Source organism: Zootermopsis nevadensis, unplaced genomic scaffold (assembly GCF_977971745.1).
Source record: "Zootermopsis nevadensis isolate Lab colony 2312 unplaced genomic scaffold, Znev_1.0 Znev_ptg000008l, whole genome shotgun sequence".
Taxonomy (NCBI): Eukaryota; Metazoa; Arthropoda; class Insecta; order Blattodea; family Termopsidae; genus Zootermopsis; species Zootermopsis nevadensis.
Window position 1 is genome coordinate 8,960,418 of NW_028259140.1, and position 20,991 is coordinate 8,981,408.

The 20,991-nt window shown below is 37.6% G+C and overlaps 1 protein-coding gene across 3 annotated transcripts in view; it reads left to right on the forward strand.

The window, feature by feature from the left end:
- The first annotated feature begins 2,776 nt into the window (after window positions 1–2,776).
- LOC110839358 (uncharacterized) overlaps window positions 2,777–20,991 on the forward strand; it is a 97,938-nt gene continuing 79,723 nt past the window's right edge. The window contains exons 1-2 of one of the 3 annotated variants that reach the window (XM_022083488.2): window positions 2,777–2,934; window positions 3,152–3,409. In XM_022083488.2, the coding sequence (XP_021939180.2) occupies window positions 2,914–2,934; window positions 3,152–3,409 (279 nt within the window). In that variant the 5' untranslated portion in view covers window positions 2,777–2,913. Of the gene's footprint in view, window positions 2,935–3,151; window positions 3,410–9,804; window positions 9,921–10,146; window positions 10,242–20,991 lie in introns of those variants that run through there. The other 2 variants (XM_022083489.2, XM_022083490.2) reach the window with 2 other exon arrangements.

The window sequence follows — 20,991 nt, forward strand, 5'->3', positions numbered from 1 at the left end:
ATTTGTAAACAGGAAGAAGTAAGATTTAGAGTAAATTTTGAGCTAGTACAGGAAATTAGATGGGTAGATGAGATATTTTGCCTAAAAAGTCATGATATAGTTTTCAGTGATGCTGAGAAAGTTCATATTTTTCTAAGCTGTATCTTTAATACATAAACGAGACAAACAACTTAAATGGAGTTTATCCATATATCATATAAGTTTAAGCTTTAAATCACATATTAAATAATGAATTTCAAATAGTTATGCAAGTATCTCATCAATTTTCTTGATACAAATTTCTTTTTAGTTCATGAGAAAATCAAGGTGAAATTTTATTTCTGTGGTAAAGGAATCTGAAAGGGAAATGTAATGCTGCTGAACATGTGACTAGAAGTGATCCCATCTAGTTTATGACCTACATTTCCAAGATCCATTTTAATATCCTGCAATTTCTTCAGGACTCATGCTCCTGAATGTTTCTGCACATAAATTGTGTAAGCATTTCTTGTTCCAAGTAGGGACCAGTGATACTTGTATAAAGTGTCTTACAGCGAGAAAATAAATCACATTTCTTGTAGGATAAAAACATGACTGCTGAAATTGTAAGAATCTGAAACTGGTCAAATGACCTAACAGAACTGATGGTTTGTAGTAGTCAAAGGTGGCTAGACTTTATATCACAAGCAATTGGAAGGGGATACAAAATTACATTCCTGTTTCATTATTCATGATAAAGCACACAAGTTCTACCTGCCAGAAGCTGAGTATATCAACTGTAACTGGTAAGTACCTTGAAGGATCCATTTGTGTGAAAAACTGAAAAAATGTGAGAGTTCATAGGAGATGGGACAAGCATCGTGTGTGGTGTGACATGTTCGAGGTATCTACAATCTAAATCACGGCTTTCCATGCGTCTCAGTGTCCATGTCTTGCCAGTACTGCATTCTCAATTACAGATTTTAAGCATCTATGTGAGTTTTCACTTACATTCAGTGTGACCAACAATAAATGGTTTTATATATCCATAATTTCTGTGTAAAAAGGAAGAAGACTGGAACGGTGTAATCCATTCTATAATACACACTTTCCACAAGCATTCTTTGCAAATTCTTATTATTCCTAGTTGAAATAAATATTGCAAAAATGCTACGCACGTGTTACTGTAAGTATTGTCCTTGTAAGGGTGACAACAGATTGCAAGCAATGTAGAAACATAAGCATACCTTATCAATGAAAGATTTATTCATTGACTCTTACCCAGTTATCTTCCAAACAAACGAAACGAGTGAACTCCATTCCAATGCGTATGGTCCCACAGTTTTAATCAAAATGCATGAACATGCATCTTAAATGTTTTCTTTCTTTACTGACTTATCAGGCACAAATTGTTGAGCTTCAAAGGGCCTTGACTTTTTCACTTTTGCAAAATGATAAATAAATGCAATGTATAACCTATAATATTTGTCAAGGTTCTCATAATTTGTGAATTTTAAAGAAGAAAATTAATTATAATGGAGTCAGTTTCCTTACTTCACTAAATTTAGTTTCTAATTATACATAACACATCTGTCTTTAATGTCCTCTGTACATGTTGGTATTGTGCAAAGAACGCAATTTAGTTCAGCTTTGGTAAGTGTTAACAATGGCTATTCCCATTAGGTCTTGGACCCGTGGTTGATGACAGGCTGCTAGTCACTCCTGTACCACTTCAGACAATTCAGCAAGTTAAGGCTGAGGCTGTCTCATGATTTGGAAGATACAGAACATCATTAGCTAAGGAGATGTACAATTTACACTGAGGATGCCAACAATATTTAGAATTCAATGAGTATTTTCTTTGTACAAAGTAGAAATATGACCTAGAACCACAGCATAAATCAAAATGTAATATCTGTTGCATACGATGGCACTTTTAACATCCATTCCACAGGCATTTGTATCTGAAACTAACATATATCTTAGTTCATTAATGTGACTTGCTGTAAGAAAAATCTGTTTACAAGAAAATGCTTGTGGCCTGCAATATTAAGGCTGGGGAAGCTGATAAATTATGCAATATCATTTCCTATACACTGGCCACTGATCTTTCAAAATCATATGTCTGATCCAATGTAGTATGAGATACTGACAGCACTGTTAAATAAACTACAACTACATAAATACATCCCAATGATAATGTAAACTCTGTCAACTACAAAACAAAATGCATAAATAGTAATGATATTCAAATCCATAACATATCACATATTTAATATAGTAACATCCTTTACAAATATTCTCAACCAAAATTCAAATCTGTATGTGAAATGTCTGCACTGATAACGGCGTAGTTATTTATAATGTCCAAAAATAAAATGCAATGGTTGCCTTCTGAAAATTAAGCCTGCATTTTATACATCTTGTATACATGTCACTACTCTATTACATACGCATATAAATTCATTCTTCCCCATACATATAAAGATTATACTATTACAACATTAAAAGTCAATGTTGAGTTGTGAGTGTGTAAAAGTGTATTTTATTATCGATGTTTCAACATCTTATTTGCCACTTGAAAATGGAGTCCACACGTTAAACACCTTTAATTTATTTTGTAAAATCTAACATTTATACCTACGTATTAATTACAAGCAAATCATGATACCTCTTTCCATGTTTATAATACCACAAACAGTTTTTTTCTTAAAAAATAACCCAACACTTCTTATACCGTAAGAAAAATCTAAAGTAAATAGCATGTGCTCAGGCGATTTAATTCCATAAGAAACATGTGTCTACACCGTTCGCCATTATTATCTTTTGTGCCACAAAGCATCATGGGTAGAAAACACAGTATCGGTGACGTCACATAATTAGAGTAAATACAAAGTAGACTGATGTGCTTGTGGCGTGCTGTGTGTGAGCTCAGTGATTTCTTTCGATTTTATAATGGATACTAATTACATACAGGTATGTAAATTATACCATATCATTTTAAATATATTCAATAAGTATTACAACAAATATTATAATTCTTAAATGATTTTCGTAGATAATATGGGCGATATTTATTGACAATTCCTGAACCATTGTATCCCGCTGTATGAATGCAAGAAAAGTGCGTTCCAAACTCGAACTACGAGTGCCAGGAATTTTATTTATAAGGCTATTATTATTTTAATTTCAGCTAATTGGTGCACCATGTGGACACCATGGACAATATACATTCTACAAAGGTTTTAAGTATAAAAAGAATGGAAGACATAAAATATTATCTCTGAGTGATTTTTTCTTCGTCAAATTATGGAGTGATTCAGACTTAATTAGCATTGGAGAATTGCAACTTTTGTGGATAGACAAAAATAGCGAACAAGTGTTGTCAAGTTTGCGATTATATTTTCTACCAGAAAACACACCTGAAGGGAGGAGTGATGATCATGGAGAGGTGAGTAATTAATAATACATAAATTAAATCAGGTAATGGAGTTGAATACATATATATGTATATGAATTTTGTTATCGACTAGCATGCATATGACGTATTCACTAATCGAGAAATTAAGGAGTGAGTTACTTTTTTCTTATTCATCTGTGTAATTTTTAGGAGACTGATGAAACACGAATCCTAATGTCGTGCTAAATTTACAAGATTATTGATTCGTTTGTTCGATATTAGCACATGTTTTATGATTTCTGTACTGGCATTGCAAAGGATGGAAACGAGCAATGACTGATGAACATAGATTAGAATTTCTACTAACAAATAATTAAATATGAGTAGAATGCCATATTGATTTATCAATTACTGCATAACCGGGGCCTGGAGCTCATAATAGTGGAGTACGTAGCTATGCGCTGAAGCAAAACATGTTGGCCTTGAGATGCGCTAGATAGGGCCTTTGCCTACGCAAGGCAATAAATGAAACCTATTAACCGAACTTTGAAACTTCAGGGATGATACAAATTTATATTATGATAATACATCATAATCACAAGTAACATTGTGTTACTCTATTACAGTCAAAATGATGCTTGCATTTTGAATATTAATTGTCGGTTCTTGTAGTAATTGCTGGAGGCGGGATGAAAACGGAATGTGTTCTCGTCAAGTCTAAATTTAGCCAATTTGCCGTAGGGAAATTTTCAGGAGCAGCAATGTAGTTTTTGCGTTTTATAAAAATCATATCCTACATTGGATAAAAGTAGCATGTTATTGTTGTGGCCCTCTTTCTGTACATACCTCGCCCGTCTCTCTGGCTCACTCCCCCCTTCTCTCTTCATTTCCCATTACGCTTCTGTATTCTCTCTCTCTTTCTTACTCACACATACACCTCGTACACTTGTTTCTCTCCCTCCTACTCTTTCTGCTGTGCGTCTCTTGTTTTACTTCCATTTCCCGACCGAAGAATAATGCCCCAAGCGTTGTGCCATTCGCCGAGTCAACGTGATGTGATTCATGTCAGGGGGGATAAAGGGAGTGCCTATGTTTTTTCAATAATCTTTTGCCGGAACAAAATGAACTGCCTTTTTCATATGCCACACAGTTTGGAACACATATAATTAGTAAATTACTTGTCCAACCACAAGGCAACACAGCAGGACAAGCCTTGGTCACCGTCATTGGGGTATATCAGCTACAACATATATCTGTTTTCAGTTTGTGTTTATTGTTGAGCTTTTTTTTGTCATGAGGTAGACAAAAATAAATTTTAACCCGGTGTTGTAGATTATTTCTAAGTGTATTTTTTTCCTCATTTTGACTCAGATTTGAGATAATGGTGACTAGTTGGCCGTGAAAACACCGAAAAGTGCCTTCAGGAATATTTCCAGATAAGTGTGTTGTGATTGGCTTTGAATCGAGTTTTTTAAAACATTCGTTTTTTTTGCTTGTGTTACATTTGTATCGTTTGCCAGTATCAATTATTCTTATTTATTCTAACGTGTTGTGTATTGTGCAACAGTGGAATATGTATTGAAATAACGGGGCCCACGAAAAAGTGAGACATCCTGTCTTGATTATCATAAGTAGAGGGACCTGGGTTTATTTATCGGCTGAGATAACATTTATTTCATAAAAACGGTGACATTGATGATGGTGATAATTACCACGGACATCAAAAATACGTTTATAATGCAGTACAGTTCTCTTTCTGTTAGGTGTTTTACCTTGTGGCATATCGTCAATGAATGTATAATATATAATTGAATAAAAGTAGGTCATTGTCTCATGTGTGGTTCCTCCATGATTGCTTAAAATTTGTCTTTAACACTGACACAGGAAAGTGGATCTTTGGAAATAGGATTTGAAAGTATGACCTGGATCTTTATTTATTTTGATGCGATGTGTTAATTTGTTTGTAGTTTATTTAATGACGGTCAGTAGCTCAGATTATATAGGGTCGAAATGATAGGATGGTTAATGACTAATAAACTAGAAATTACATGGCAGGAAGCTGTTGTGGCCGATCTTAAGGTACTATTCCTGGCACTCGCCTGGAGGGAGTGAGTAAAAACTCGAAAAACCTCAGGTTATCCGGTCTGCAGTCAGATTTTAGCTTGGAGCGTCCTGAGTTACGAAGCGGGATTGTAACAAGTCGGCCATGTTTGGTGGTGATATTATTAAAATTAATATGATGTAGAATATGAAGGTGTGGACCGGATTCATGTGGCTTTGGGACCTGTGGCGGGCTACTGTGAACAGGTTGTGAACGAAGATGGCTGTCTTTGGAATGTTGCGCCGTGCAGGGACACCCCAGAAGACAGCCACCTTCATGTTGTCGCCATGAGAATGCGAAGTCTTGCGTGGTTATAAACCGTCGGGTCTCGTAGAAGACTGTGAGCCGAACTGTCAACATGGAAATATATTTATCATGTACTGGATAAATTTATTAACACTTTCCTGATTTCCAGATCACGAAATTTACATCTACCTCACATTTTCAGGATTCAGATATTGATCTTCATAACTGTCTACCATCTACGCCAAGGTCTTCCCTTAAGGTTTTCCGAACAAAGGTTTATTATCAGAAACGTATGATAGAATTATTTCTTACTTGGTGGGTGTGTTCTCATGGCCGCAGTGGTGGTCCGATTAACATCACGTACTCAGAATTTAGTTTGGAAAATGTCATGGCAAAATACCACTTGGGAAATGCAGACGTAGGTAGAGGGATAGTTTTAAAATTAATTTAATATAAATAATCTGAGAAGATGTTCAACGTCATGATGACGGCTTTAATATTCGCGTTTCATAAGAGGAAATATTCGAAGACCTTGAGAAATTCACGAAAGGAATTAGTGCATGCTTTTCAAAATGTGTGTAAATTTCGAAGTTCAATTTGAAGTCTTTGTTGGAGACTAATATTTCCTCTTACTCATTCTCCATGCGTTTATTAGCCGAAGGACCTAATGTAACATTAGTACAATAGAAAGCTCGCCACAACTGGCATGTGCTTGGCTCCTATTTTCTGTATTAAATTTCGCGAATTTTTAAGATACCGTGTTTTGATATTAGACCGAATTATAAATTTTGAAGGAGTTGTATAATCGATCTATATTTGTACTGGTTTTAAATATTTAACATTGAAAGACCGAAAATGTTTTACATATACCGCCTAGTGCCTGCTGCGAAATTTAAAACCTCGTTAAAATATCCTCCGTCTCTGCCTTATGAACATGGCTGTAAATAGTCGTTTATACTAGGCTTAGGGGACTCTGATCTTATAAACTGTATTTTTATTACTTTCTGCAGTAGAGAAAGGGAAAATTTACGGGAAAGTTACAAGTCTTAGCTAGAATTGAATTATATTTTCGTCATATATTGATCGAAGTGTACTGTAAAGAGCAGAAGTACCAAAGTACCTATTCCCCAAGTATGTTTAAATTTTCATTATTATGGTACAAGCAATGCTATATTTTTTATATAAAAACATAAATGTTTGTGTATGCACCCACGCGTATTATTGCTGACAAATATTTCATGATCAACGATTTTCCTACCATAGACGTGGCAACTATTCATTAACGAAGTTCGTGACCAAGAGTGTCTATTGAGAAGCTGATAGTCCCTCAAATGGTCAATAAATTCCCCTCCTTTTCTAGAACCCGAAGGCTCATCACCGTATTCACAACAGCCCATCACTGGATCCTGTCCCGAACGAGTTTATTCCACACTTTCACACTTTCTTTCCTAAAGGACCAATTTCATATCGTATCTATCCTTTGTTCTTAAGCACTCTTTTGTTTCCTTAGTATGAGAAAACTGGTTTCACGCCTTGTAAAACAACCGGGAGGGATTTTAAGCTAACAGGAGAAGGGAAGACAAAAGATTGTGATCTGGACGGTAGAAAACATTAACCGAATGTAATTTATTCCAAAAACTTCTTTTCGATGTAATTTTGATTTCGTTGTCGTCGTTCCCAAGTATTTGAACACTGATATAATTATAAACTGTTTATTAGGTGTCTTTATGTTATCTTGTTCTGCATTCTGATGACGAACATATGGCTTGTTTTACTAGTGTTTATTTCTAGGCCAACACTATTTATAAACAACAACCTTACTGTCTAATGGAGTTTCTGTGTTTTCACTTGTGTGACTGGTTTGACTGTTTGCAGTTTTAAAGACTTGTCTAGTTTCTTTTTTATAATTGTTGCGAAGATATAACGTGTGAGATTTCAGATTCGTACGTCTACTAATGTTGAGATTACCGTGTTCTGGGATGTTGCGCTGTGTTGTCCGGTTGCCTCCATCATCAGGGTGATCATAACATCCCAGAAGATGGTCTTTATGTTTTATATTTATCTTGCTTATTAGCCTTTGGAATTTACTGAGCTAATGAAATACACATTATATTTTCTCGTTATTCTAAGTTATTTAACGTACTGAGAATAGCTCGCTGCTGGTGGTTAATGACACTATTCCATTTATTCACCATTTTATAGGGTATTTACATCTATGTACCCGAGACAAATCTTGCCCCTGAGGTACATAGTGCAGCAGGTATTTCCGAAATACATTTTGTTTTTAATATGTGTTACTTATTATAATAGTAATTATTATTATTATACCATTATTATAATCTGAGAGGTCTGACAAGAACGCAATAATTCCAGTATGAATAAAGTTATTTTTGAACGACGTCTCCATGATAATAAAAGTTCGGTGTTGCTTTAGCTTAGGGGGAAGGGTTCAGGGCGGGGAATAGGGTTGGAAACGGTTGGAGGGATGAATCTTCCAACATGCAGCAGCAGAAGAAGACTTGCCTGCACAGTGTTGCCACATTTATAATAGAAAGGCTTTTTTAAACATTGGTATCTTGTAGTGTTTGTATTAATTTTAAGTGTGTCGGAAAAAATGCATGAGGCAAATTTAATAAAAATCAAGTTTAAAATTAAGTAGCGGTCTCAGTTAGAGACCAATGTTTGATATCAGCATTTGAAAGAAAAGGAAAATAGTTTTCACATTCCTCATTTCGGGCTTATTTGATTCGTAGAATTTAACTTTAATAGTAATAACAACCAGGAAGTTATTAATATTTGGAATGTTGCTGAGATGTTTGAAGCGACTGTCTGGCACAGACCTTGCATTATCTGTAGGGCACCTTAAAGCATTATCTGGAGGCAGCCCAAACGTATTATCGCAAAGTCCACACAAAATTGAAGTTTCAAATATATGAAAATGGTAAACTTAAAACAAACTCGTAATAGCATGATTAAATTTATTTCTCGAAGTGTTTACATTTTATTAACAAGAACTCCGTTGTTACATAGGGTCATTAAAGAAGCAAATTATGGTTTTGGTTTGAATGTTGACCTTTTCATATCTAAACTTCTTTTTAAAACAAGATTTTGTCATTTTGAGAACACGTTTTTTTTCGTTTCGGGATAGGTTGGCGCTGAATCCACGAATCTACGATTTTATACCACCGTAAGCACAATATGTGCGTAATCCATGTTCCTCTGTAACTGGAAAGCAAGCATACAATATTTTCATTCTGTATTAAACGAACATAATTCTGAATGCGAATCTGTACAGGCTATAGGGATGTGTCCATGAATAGTATGAGAAACGGGGAAAAACTGTAGGAAACTATATACTGGGCTTCTCGACTCGATCAAGATGTCCGCGATGACTTAGTTCTTTCCACCTATCGTATTTGAAAGCAGTCATTAGGATTTTCCAACTCCACCATCTGTCCTGCTGCCTTGACAGTAACCCAGATACTTATATTACGTTTAAATCGAGAGGGTTGTCTTTAATACGTGTTATAAGATTGCATTTGGTGAAACATTAATTTGAATTTACCGATTTTACAGCCATTCTGTTGGGATTTACGACCTGCGAATGCTGCAATTGTGAACTCTATAATTTTTTAAGTTTAAAATTTTTTTATTCTTCAACGATTACGGATTATTGTCTCAGGCTTCTTCCAGTTCCGAATCCGGAACTGTAACCCCCTTCACGGAGACGAGACAGTCGGTAGAAACATAAAATTTATACAGTTCTATAGTTAAGTACGCGTCAGTCACGTGGTAGGCGGTTGAATCGCCAGTGGAACCCAGGAGAACGATAATTTTATCAGCTGAATTTAATAAGTAATGAAATGTTTATAATAATTCTGAAATGTAACTTCCAGAACTAGCCGTCGTCATCTGCATAAAATACATTACTTGATAGCTTCTCCTTTGAGGATATAATCGCACACACGTCATCGCCCTTCGCGGAGTTACCACCGTGAACGGTAAAACCGCGATGCCCGCATAACAAGCGGTCACGTGATGTTTCACTCTCTCTCATACACACATTTACATCCACTGTCTCGCCTGGAATCCGTAGACATTTAGTTGGACCCCCTCAGCGGAAAACAAGACTGTCTCAAGACCTCACCTTCAGAGGGCGAATACTTGTGTTACAGGTCCGTCAGAAGATGGCCAGAGGGTAGGGAGGGGTAGGAGGTAAGGAAGCACACACTGACCATTCTTTTATCGTCCGTTCTTTGCAACGCACTTCCCCGTTTCCTGTGTTGATAACGGTTATGGTTATTTTGGCTTTGTTTTCTTCTTACCCACGAGCTGGTGACGTAGGCAGGTCCCGGAAACTGTACATCCAGGCTCCGAGATGTGTTTGAAATTTTTTTTTTTAAAAAATATTTGTAGGATAGATTTTTGATTGACTTCGCAAGGAACATACCAAAACCTTGACAAATTGTACAGAAAGTACACAACTCGTAGTTGTGAGCCAAGAGAAGACCGCTGATATTGCCATCCATTGTCCAGGTATGTCCGTTTTGTCTGTTAAGTTTCGTCCTTTTCTTTTCTTTTTCTTCTTCGGCTGCACCCTCAGAAGGTCATGAAAGGGGAAGTGGGAACAAAAGCAGTACTTTTTTCCTGGCACGCCTCAAAGAATGATTGTCTGCACATTTAAACATTTAGGCATGTCTACAACAGGCAGGCCTATATGAATAAAAGCAATATTGGCTCTGCATTGAGAACAGCAGCGTAACATGCCTGAGCAATATGTACCAAAAACAAAGTATGTTGTACCTTGAAGGCCCAGTGGTAATTAGTGTTAACGTTCAGAAACTCCTCATTTTGTGCTTACGCTCTTGCATAATTCTCATTGTAAACAGGAATTTCCGTAAACAACATTAAACAGTTGATCTTTGTAATGGCGGAGTTGAGTTTTCTCTTGGGACATGGACTGTATTATGAAAAAAAGTAGATGAACTTCGGTTTCGAAGGATCTATGTGACATATTTATACTTAAGCTTAATTTCTTTGTAATTTTTATTTTAAAATTATCAGAGGCAGAATTATAATGTGCATTCGCCTTTAGTATTGGTATGGCCAATAATCATTACTACATAACACATTATTATAAATATTGCAGTGTGTGTTTCTTGGCACCAAGGATACCAACTTTTTTTGCACTCGGCACGCATAATTTGTTTTTGTTGTTTCTTCTTACGTCCCCTCCTCTATCCATCATACTTTTTTTATGCATCCGCCTGTACTTTCAGCTGTACACGCTGCATGCAGACTACGTGTTAATAGGTTATTTAAAAGTTAACTGAAATTAGAGAATGGTTCTGCAGGAAGAACTGGAGGAATTGTATACGGTTACAGGATGTTTATTATTCCGGTGTTTGCTTGAAGAGACAGGAAAACTACGACAGACGTCAGCCATGGCTGATGGTGCCCCACCCGAAATACGAACCGGGGAACCTCCCACAGCGGTGCCTGTGTATAATAAATTGTTTATTGATCCAATAATCGAAATTAGCTGAAGTCCATCAAATCAGCGCTCAGATGCGGCGGTAGTGCGAATTGTTGTGTTGCATGTCCCGTTTCCTCAGGCGTGACACCCTCCGTTTACTTGTTTTCCAGCAAATGAGAATACACGGGTATGTTTGTTGCGTCGTGTTGTCTCGCAGAAGTTGACCGATGTCTCAGAGACGCGTACTGCCTACATAATCAAGGTGATGAGTCAACAATAATTACCTGGATGATGGAGTCAGCACCTCCGAAACGTCTGTCAACTACGATACTGCACGGCGCAATATCCCAGAAGACAGCCGTCTTCATCCTCGCCGCCGCGAGAAACTGAAATCTCACTTGTATTAGTTTGTTCGGCTTGTACTCATGCGTGCTGCAGCTGATGAGAGGTCATCTTTATACTTCCCAGCCCTTTTACCCCCCGGGGAAATAGTCTCTGATGTATACCAGATACGGGTATCGGTGGACACTGGCGTTACGTCGTACCTGATGGCGAGAAATTGACCTAGATTGTCCGCCCCATCACCGTTCACGTAGCTACAAGGAGCAGTATCTTGTTTCAGAGTTTCGTATTTGTATGTAAATATACAGCATGGAACAAAGGTAATGCAGGATCTGCCACTTTTATGTGATATTTAATACTCTGTCGTTTCTTCGACGTCAGTAGTTGGTAGGAAGTGCACTTTTTAAGTAGAAATTTACATGAAAACTCCGTGAATTGTGGATTTGTTGTTTCTTATTTTTATAATGACAATAGATGAACACTTGCATGTGCCAGAGTGATGCCTCATGTTAATTTTAATACATTTTCTATGGCTTCTTTGTAACTAACTCGGTTCGTTGTTGGTACGTGCAGAAGGTGTTACTAGCAACTACAGTTCATACATATTTATCTTGTAACCGTCAGGGTTGATAAGGAAAGACAGAATTATACTGAAGTTTGTGATATAGTACCGACGGGCCGATAACATTTCAACAAGTACATCCTAGTAGGCCTGTTTACATTTTTTGTAATTTTTATTTGTATATCAGGGTACAGATTTTCCTGTGTTGACGGTAACGGAGTTTTGTTTGTGAAAGAAACCATATCGGGTCTCGCTACATTTATATGTCCTGTCCCTTTGTTACTCCGATAAAAGCATATTTCCGGAAGTCACGATAAATTTTATTATTATTGTTTTGAGTCGGTAATCGAGCCGCCTCGTAGCAAAGTTTACGCGATCAGTAAAGCGTTTCTTTGCCAAGGTCAGCTTCGCGCTCCGGCCGCTTTACCACAGGAGAAAGATCCTCTGGTTCTGTGTGTAGTGAAGTTGGATTTGAAGATAAGATATGTTTTTAATATTGGTCCACTGTTTGTATTTGTCAACAGTAGGTCAGCCATATTTAGTTCTGAAGCTTGTTATCCGCAATTTTTCGCATTTCTTGCCCGTTTATTCTTTTCATTAAAGCGTCGTTTTCATGATTTTCCATTACTACACGGTCTCTCTCCTAAAAACAAACCGCATTTCATGTCTGTGTAGAGAAAACTGAATGTCTTCTGTTTAAGGGCAGTGGCAGATACTGAATTTCTTCAAAGTATTCTGCTGTTGTTTATAAGCAGAGGAAATGAAGCGAAACACTTTGGAGGCCTGGGCAAAGGTAGGGAGAATAATATTAAATGTGATCTCAAATGAGGGGGAGGGGGCCTTCTCAGGATGGACATTACAAGTAGAGTACCTGGATTTCTGGACTTCGTCTATCGTCTAATGGTCTTAAATGAACATTATGTTCGGAAAACTGGCTCTGGTTCCAACCGCAGGTGAAAAGGTGGGGTGACGATGGATAGAGTCCAGCATTACAGTATTTTTAACGATATTGAACCTTTCTGGTTTCATAGAACGCAGGGAATTTCGCTAGTTGAGCGATTATTAGCTTTTCAAGAGCTTTGATCCACGGAGTTTGTTTAAGAACTAATTCGCTACCATCCCTGGCGGCACACCAACAGTATTTCGCACCTGTATCGGACAGTAAAAAAATATCAACTTTTCCAGCGTTATGGAACCCGAATGTTGGACAAAGTCAAAATATAGCCCGCGATTGGTTCATATCCTTTGCCAGGTGAGAGCCCTGTTCTCGTTATTATATCTTCTTAGCACTCTGGAGTGTTGTGGTCTGCACTACAACCACTGCGTTGGAATTCAGTAAACGCAGTTGAAACGTTACGATAGGGTCTTCGCTGTTGGTGGCAGTAATTTTCTGCCTTTCCTGATTAACATACCAGTAATCCTGCACTGGGTTTTCCGAGAACTACTGCTCTGTTTAGGTCCTACATATTACAACTTAGAAATGTAATTATACTACCATGCCTAAACATGTTTAGTTGCTTAACGCCTTCGTGTGGTATTAAAATCTAAGGTTCATGCTCCGTAATTGGCGAATATTCTGACGAATTCCTGAGAAGCTAATAGTCATTCAGCTAGTCAAGATTTTCACGCCTTGTAGGTTCCTTACTGTGCTCACAAGGTATCTCCACTGGACCGTATCCTAATCCAGATGAATCCTCACCACATATCTTTAAGATCCATCTTAATATCGTCCTCCATTCCACTCCTGTTTCTCAGTGGTCACTTACCTTAATGCTATTCGACCACAGTTCTGTATGCATTTGTTATCTCTTCCATGCGTGGTACATGCCCTGTCTATTTGTGCCTTTTTAAGCCCGTTTATTTAAAGTACCTTTTTACCGTATTATTCGTTACCGCTGTGCTGTACCACGTCCGAGTATTTTGTTCCGGAAAGAGACGGTGAGAAGAACAGATTCAGTCTTGAAGATGACTGTCTCTTCGGGTTTGTTGCCCTGTGTCGTCTGGTAGAAGTTTACCGACGTTTCGGTTGTTCTCACTACTTCCATCATCAGGGCGACATGGCTCATGAGCTCAGAAGTCGGCCATCTTCTTACTTACCGCCGTGAGAACCTTGAGTATCAAATTAAAAAAATCAGTGTGAGGAGGCAATCATCTATTATCTGGCTCTGTTGCCGAAGCATAATTATTAACGAGGTCTGTAGTCATATAATTTACAGCGTAATTTGTGTAAGGAGTTGTGTATTCGCAATGCAAACGCCGTAAGAGCGAGAATTAACGCTGTTTATTAGGCAATAATGTACTTCCGATGCTAAGGCTTTTAGTTCGTACATCCGCGTAATGTTGGCTGGATTATAACTTTCCCATTACATACTAGGTAGGCGCTATGAACTAGCAGTCTGCTAATTGAATTAATGTGACGTCTGTGTGGGTTTTGTACAGAAAGGATGGATTTATTTAAGCTCTTGTCATTGGTGTGTTTATTTCATTTCCGTCCTGTAAGTACTGACTTTTCAAAACTGTAGACCTGCTCCGCTGAAAATTTAATTAGCAGTTATTAATTGTTTCGTATCTGATTTAAAATTAGTTTGTAGACGTGTTACCTACCAGTGCCTTGTAGGCTGGGTTATCCGTGAAATTATGTTAAACGTTCTACATATGTAGGCGTCTAAATTGTTTCTTGTAGATTATTTAACGACACTGTACTGCAGAAGGTTGAATGACATATAAAGTAGAAACTGATAAGGTTGTGGCCATATTTCATCTGCTCCTAGTATAGTAGGCGATGTCCTTGACGCTTGAGTGCGCAGTTTGAATGATACAGGAAAAAACTGATATTAGGTTCTGATAATAAAAATTAATACCCTGAAAATTTAATTATTGAACTGGCTTTTGACGAAGGGGAATTTAACGTGAATGCATTGTAACGGTAACTAATACATCTTCTGAAATATGTTTTAGTTGTTCCGGTTCTTAGCAACTGGAACTGTTGTCATCTTACCATTGTGAATTCATAATTGGCCGACGACAATCCGTTCTATTGTAATGAAAACTTGGAAGACCTTATGAGATACGCCTCGCCCAATTTATATTATCAGTTCCAATTATTATATTTTTTATCGCTACCGAAAGAAATGTTCTTCATGAGAGTTTCGCTGAATCGCCATCTTGTGAAATATTAATGTCTCGTTTGATATATAGGCCTAGGTATCGATTACTTGTAGCTTTGTACAAAGTTCTCGCGTTCTGACAACAGCATATGAATAGAACGCGTAAAACAAATGATTTTGTCTCGTTTGCTGTCTGAAGACGGTGAATTGTTTTCATAACTGACAGAAATTGAATGTCGATATTGGGATAAGGTGTAACGCAGGGGCGGTTAACGGAGTAACTGTGCAGTCAGTCTAGAATGACGTAATATTTTAGCGATAAATTTACTTGAAAGAAAGAATGAATTAGTAATCAAGGGTCGATCGTTTATAAAGCTACGTAATAAGGTGAAGCTTTTATTTTATTTTATTGATTTTCTAAATGCAGCCTCCGCCAAGTCAAATTGTAGATAAGCTATTGTGTGAGAGAGAAGGAGAAATGAGTCGTGGAATATCAGGCTACCTCAAGGTTTCTCTGTAATTGTGTTGTTTCCTTTTCACGAATCCTGTAGCTTGGTCGGTAGAGGCGACAGGGTTTCAATTGCGATTTGAGTTTACCGACGTTTCAGATGTCCTTGCTGCCTCCATCATCAGGGCGACAGCCATCTTCAGGGTTTCGATTCTCAGTGGATACGTTGAGATTCTACCAGAACTGTTTGTTTCTCAATCATTGGATATCTGGGTCTCATTCCGTAGGGATAAAGGTGATCGGAACGTGAAGCATGCTACCCGCTTTTATCGAGAGCCGATGTTAAGAATCCGTGGAGATGGTTAGGGATTTTTATTTCTTTGCTTGAGGGAGAGGATGGGTATTGAGAAGTTGACTGGTTTTGGTGTAAATTGTTGTGACTTAAAAGCCGGTTTTTAAGGAGAAGGGAGAATTGAGTCATGGAGAGGAAGATACCCTTTTCTTGTAGTTTCACGGTTACCTTTTGGTGCTCAGTTGTTTTAAATTTACTTTTGGAGGAATTTAACTGGATTTTTCGTGCTAGGGCATCAAAGGATACAAAGGATCAAAGGATGCAGGTAGAAAATTTCAGCCCTCGATTGGACGTGGTCGTCTCCAGGAAATGCGTAGGTTGAGAGATCATAAGGTCTCTGGGATTCTTGTTGGGAACTGCCATGTTAAGACTATCCGGGCGACTGTTTACACTTAGGCCAGCTACGAATTTATGTGTTTGTCGTCTTATATATGCCATTATAGTACAGTGTTTGGAACTAAAAGTGTTCCTTCATGTATATAAAAAACATTCTTTTCATTTTAATGACGAAAAATAAAACGTATCATTTTAAAAAACACTGTTGTGTCTTATCAGATATTGGTGCCATCAGAATCATCAAATTAAAATTAAATTACTCACATTTTATCGTTGTTCACTGAATTTTGGTACCAGTGCTTGGCCCAATGTTATTCCAGATTATTATTTACTGTTTCTATATTTGGATGCTGGACGAGATCCGATGGTTATTTCGGCCCGGTCGAAAACCTTCCATAATATGTTAACAGATCATTTTTAATGAATTAAATGCGGGGAATGTTTGCTGTCTTTCTTTTCAGAACCTTTTTATCGTCCTGTCTCATGCTTAAACATGTTTGTGTACAAGGACGTGAAACTTGGTCTTTTAACCTAAGGGATGTGTTTAAGTTGTTTGGGATGACGATTCTGAGGAGAACTTTGACTCTGAGGGGAAGGAGGTAACCAGACGATGTGGACAGTTACACAGAGTGAATATTCAGTGCCTTAAATTTTTTATTTGATGCAGTAAACTTACAACAACCGTTATACACTCATACTTGGAAACATAAATGTATTTCTTATTACAGCAGGTCTTTGAACTGGTTCGTTTATTTCATTACCCTACGCCTTATTGCATGTAGTCATTTCTGAATGTGTCTGTACTCCATTACATTTTTTTATAAAGGGTGTACACGAAACCAACCAAACAACAACAAAAAACAACCATCAAACCATTAACTGGCTCTTAGCCGGTTAACGCACAGCGCTCATTGTCGTAACTATGTATTTTCATACCAAGAGACTTTAATCGGTTGTGCGGGGCTTCAGAACAAAAGAAAAATATGGGCACTGGACACGCCCTGGAAAATGAGTAGCTGTTTTATTAGAATTTTTATTACGATGGTAAAATCATATAGGATGTGATGGGTGGGACATGCAGCACGCATCGGAGATGAGAAATACGCCTAAAATTTTAGTCGGGAAAAATAACGGAGACCATTTGGAAAACAGCAAAAGGTGGGAAGATGATATTAAAATTGATATTTAATAGAGAATGTAGTTTGAGGACTGGATTTAACTGGGCTAGAATGGGTCCCATTTGCGAACACGATAGTGAGCGTTTAGGGTTGCATATAATACGGGGAGTTTCTTAACCAGTTGAGAAATTGGTTGTAAGGCGGGAACCACAAGGCGAGACTGGAGATGACAAAACTAAACGTCTTGACTGGCAGTTGCATCCAGACTGAACAAACAGGGGAACACAAAAGTCAATCAAGTTCTGGTCAGTATTCGATAAGCTGTCGAGTGACAGGGGAAGTGGTATTGTAGTTTGTAAAAACCCAGTCGAGACGACGAAAAAAGCGGCTTTGGATTCATCTTGTGTAGCAGGGCAGAGGATTTAATTCTGTATTTTGTAGCTGAGCTCCGTCAGGATGAAAATAAATTTCGAAATTTTACTCGTGTGAAACAGAAAATTTTTCGCTTGCTCGCTACAGTTCTTGCAGATATCGTAGTAAAAAATAATACAGATTTTACAAATATCCACCAGTACCATTCTTTACGAGATTTCAATTTTGACAGGATCAGATGTTACGTTTCTGACATCTTGACTTGTTCGGTCAATGTGAACAGCATCGTTTAATTCTTAAAATCTTTTTACACAGATGAGATTAATGCTGTTTGTAACAGTTTTGTCTGGTCTTGACTGCTCAGCGTGATTCCCGCCAAAGACCAATGATATTTTTTAAAATAGGAACTGTTTTAAGTCGCTTATTACAGAGACCCGTTTCTTTCTCGGATAAGCAGTTTAGATCTGCCGGATACTTTACCCACGATCTTTCATTCTGTAAATTTATTGGCCGTGGAGTCTCTAAGGCAAATTCGTGGTTACTGCCAGTTACAAAATGGAATCGGTCGGTAGCAGGGGCGTGTTTAGAGAAGTGGTGGGATGTTATTAGGTTCAGTATCAATTTCTGTCTGCCTTTCTCCTCCACACAGTTGTTACGTGCAATCGGCGGGGTCCGGGATGTATACACACATACACCACTACCACTATTGATCGAGTGAGTAACTGGAGTTATTCGTAGAGAGAGCAAGAGAGGATGAAAAGAGTGAGAGAGTTGGGGAGAGATCTATTACGACAATTAATTACATTAGATTACGCGTTGTAGAGTGATATAACTTTTCAGTCTACCGTAGTGCATCTGATCGTTGTAACGAAGAACAACCAAAGACTTGTTACGTTGTAAGACGTTAAACCTAAGCCGACACCTTTAACTGAGAACGTTAACAATAAAAGTGTTTTATTATTATTGGCTTATAATGGTTTTGTTGTTATGTTATGTTTCAGAACACGGAAGTCGGTAAAAGTATCGATGTGCTGAGGTTGTCAGAGTTGATAATATTAAAAAAATCCGTGTTAATTTAGTTATGATTATGGCAACATGTCTTTGTTTATTAAATTGGAAAACAGTTCATTGATACGCAAATTATATGAACCGTTGGTAATCCGTTGGCATATAAGTTATTGTTGGTAACTTCTGGTTATGAATGACCAGGATTGTTAAAAATGTAGATTTTCTTTCTTGTCTGAGCCTCTTTGATTAAATGGCATACTTTCACGATTGTGGAACATTTTCTCATTTGGCTGAATTTTAGCTCCTTTGACGGCTGTGAGATGTGAGCAGATGAAAGTCTGAATGTAGTAATTTCACGTATAACGCGTGTTTTCATAACGCGATAGTTGCGTCCCTGGCAAACACCAAGTCATGGAATAATCGCGTTGTAGAATCCGTTGGTTCAATTCGAATGAAGAGGTTGGAGTACTGAGTTCGGATTCACCATCACGGTTGTAATTTTTCTGTAGTAGTTGGTCATATTAATTTGCATTACTTTTAATAAGTGATTTTATGACAGTTCTTCATACTTAACGTTTATATGTTACATCTCTGAATTTTTTTTTATTTACTTAGATCTGTTCGCGTTATATTCAACATGTACCCGCGTTATGGGAACAGCAGTTTATTGTAAATTAATCGCCTTATAGGAGAAACGGATGTACTTTAATTTCTTGACAATATGTGACGATTGTGTACTGAAAAATTTGTAATTATTTTCAGACATTATATTTTGAAACGTTACAGTCTATTTGGTGTACTTTGTGTGAACGTAATTAAATGTTCGGCCAGTGGGTTAATCAACTTCTCACCGCCACAACCTGTTTCTTTAAGAACTCTTTTAATATTATTGTTATGTCTGCACCAAATTCTCTCAATATTTCTTCTTTTTCATCATAATTCTTTTATTCTGTTTGCCCAAGCTCACCTACTTTGATACAATGGCACTGCTGTGTGTAGAATACACAATATGAAGTTCTCTCTTCCTTATCTGTCTGAAGTTCAACTATTCTTGTTCGTCTTCTGTACACGAACACTCCAAAATTATTCTCTGGTTCTTTGCGATTGGCTCGTAACAACCGTTATTAAGTTATAGACCTACTTATCATATCAGAATCTGAAAAAGAAGTTTAAAATTTTAGTTTTATTATGAAATGACGGTTGTGCTTTTGAATTAATCAAAAGTGTAGGCTAGTATACTTTTTGGACTCCAAGCCGAATTTACTTTTATAAGTCGGTGTAGCTCAGTCAGTTCACTGGGAGACCGGGGTTCGATTTCCGACAAGGCAGAGATATTTCTGTCGTCATCCCGTCTGGACCGTCTCAGGATCTTATTTATCTTCGTACCCAATTTGTATCAGGAGCTCTTTATTCTGGGATAAAACAGCCGGAACGTGAAGCTGACAACTCACCTCACTTAAACTCGGAAACCAGATTTGTTATACAGAGTTTGTGAATGTGTGAATCGTTATCTTCATACGCCTTCGTGGTGTGGTGTTTAAGGAAAGAAAATGTCTTCGGCACGTCTTGTACTTATTTACGTTAATAATGTACTCTTATGGCAACTTGAGATAAGGTGAGAACAGTTTTGTTTCGTTAAGATGTTCGTGATGTTTATGGCGTCACCCTGCCTTATCTCTAGCTTGACTATATCGCCAGAGATTACAATATAGGTCTGCCAACTACTTAAAATTATTCTCTGTGAAGCTTCGCTAGCAGCCAAGTACGAGGTGATTACGTCATGCCATGGCGCTGTCACATAATTGCGGTTAGAGTAAACGATCTTCAGAAATGGAGGGTCACTGCGAGAGAATTAAATAAGAGACAGCCGACAGTGGGTGGTCCTCTGGCTTGGTGGCTGGAAGGGGGTGACAAACCCTACCGTAACAGATTAGCGTGTTATTAAATATTACACATTTTTTAATATGCCACGCCCACCCAGTTGCATACTCAACCTCTATTTCATGAAACTCTGCAGCTGGCTCAGTGTTTTTAAATAACAGAATCTGACGTGTTTGAGAACAAAGCAGATTTCGTATAAAGAGCGTTCACCCTCCGGTAACGTCAAGAGTAGAAGTGTAGTATGACGTTCGGTTTGTACTGAAGTAACGTCGCGAGTACGTGGA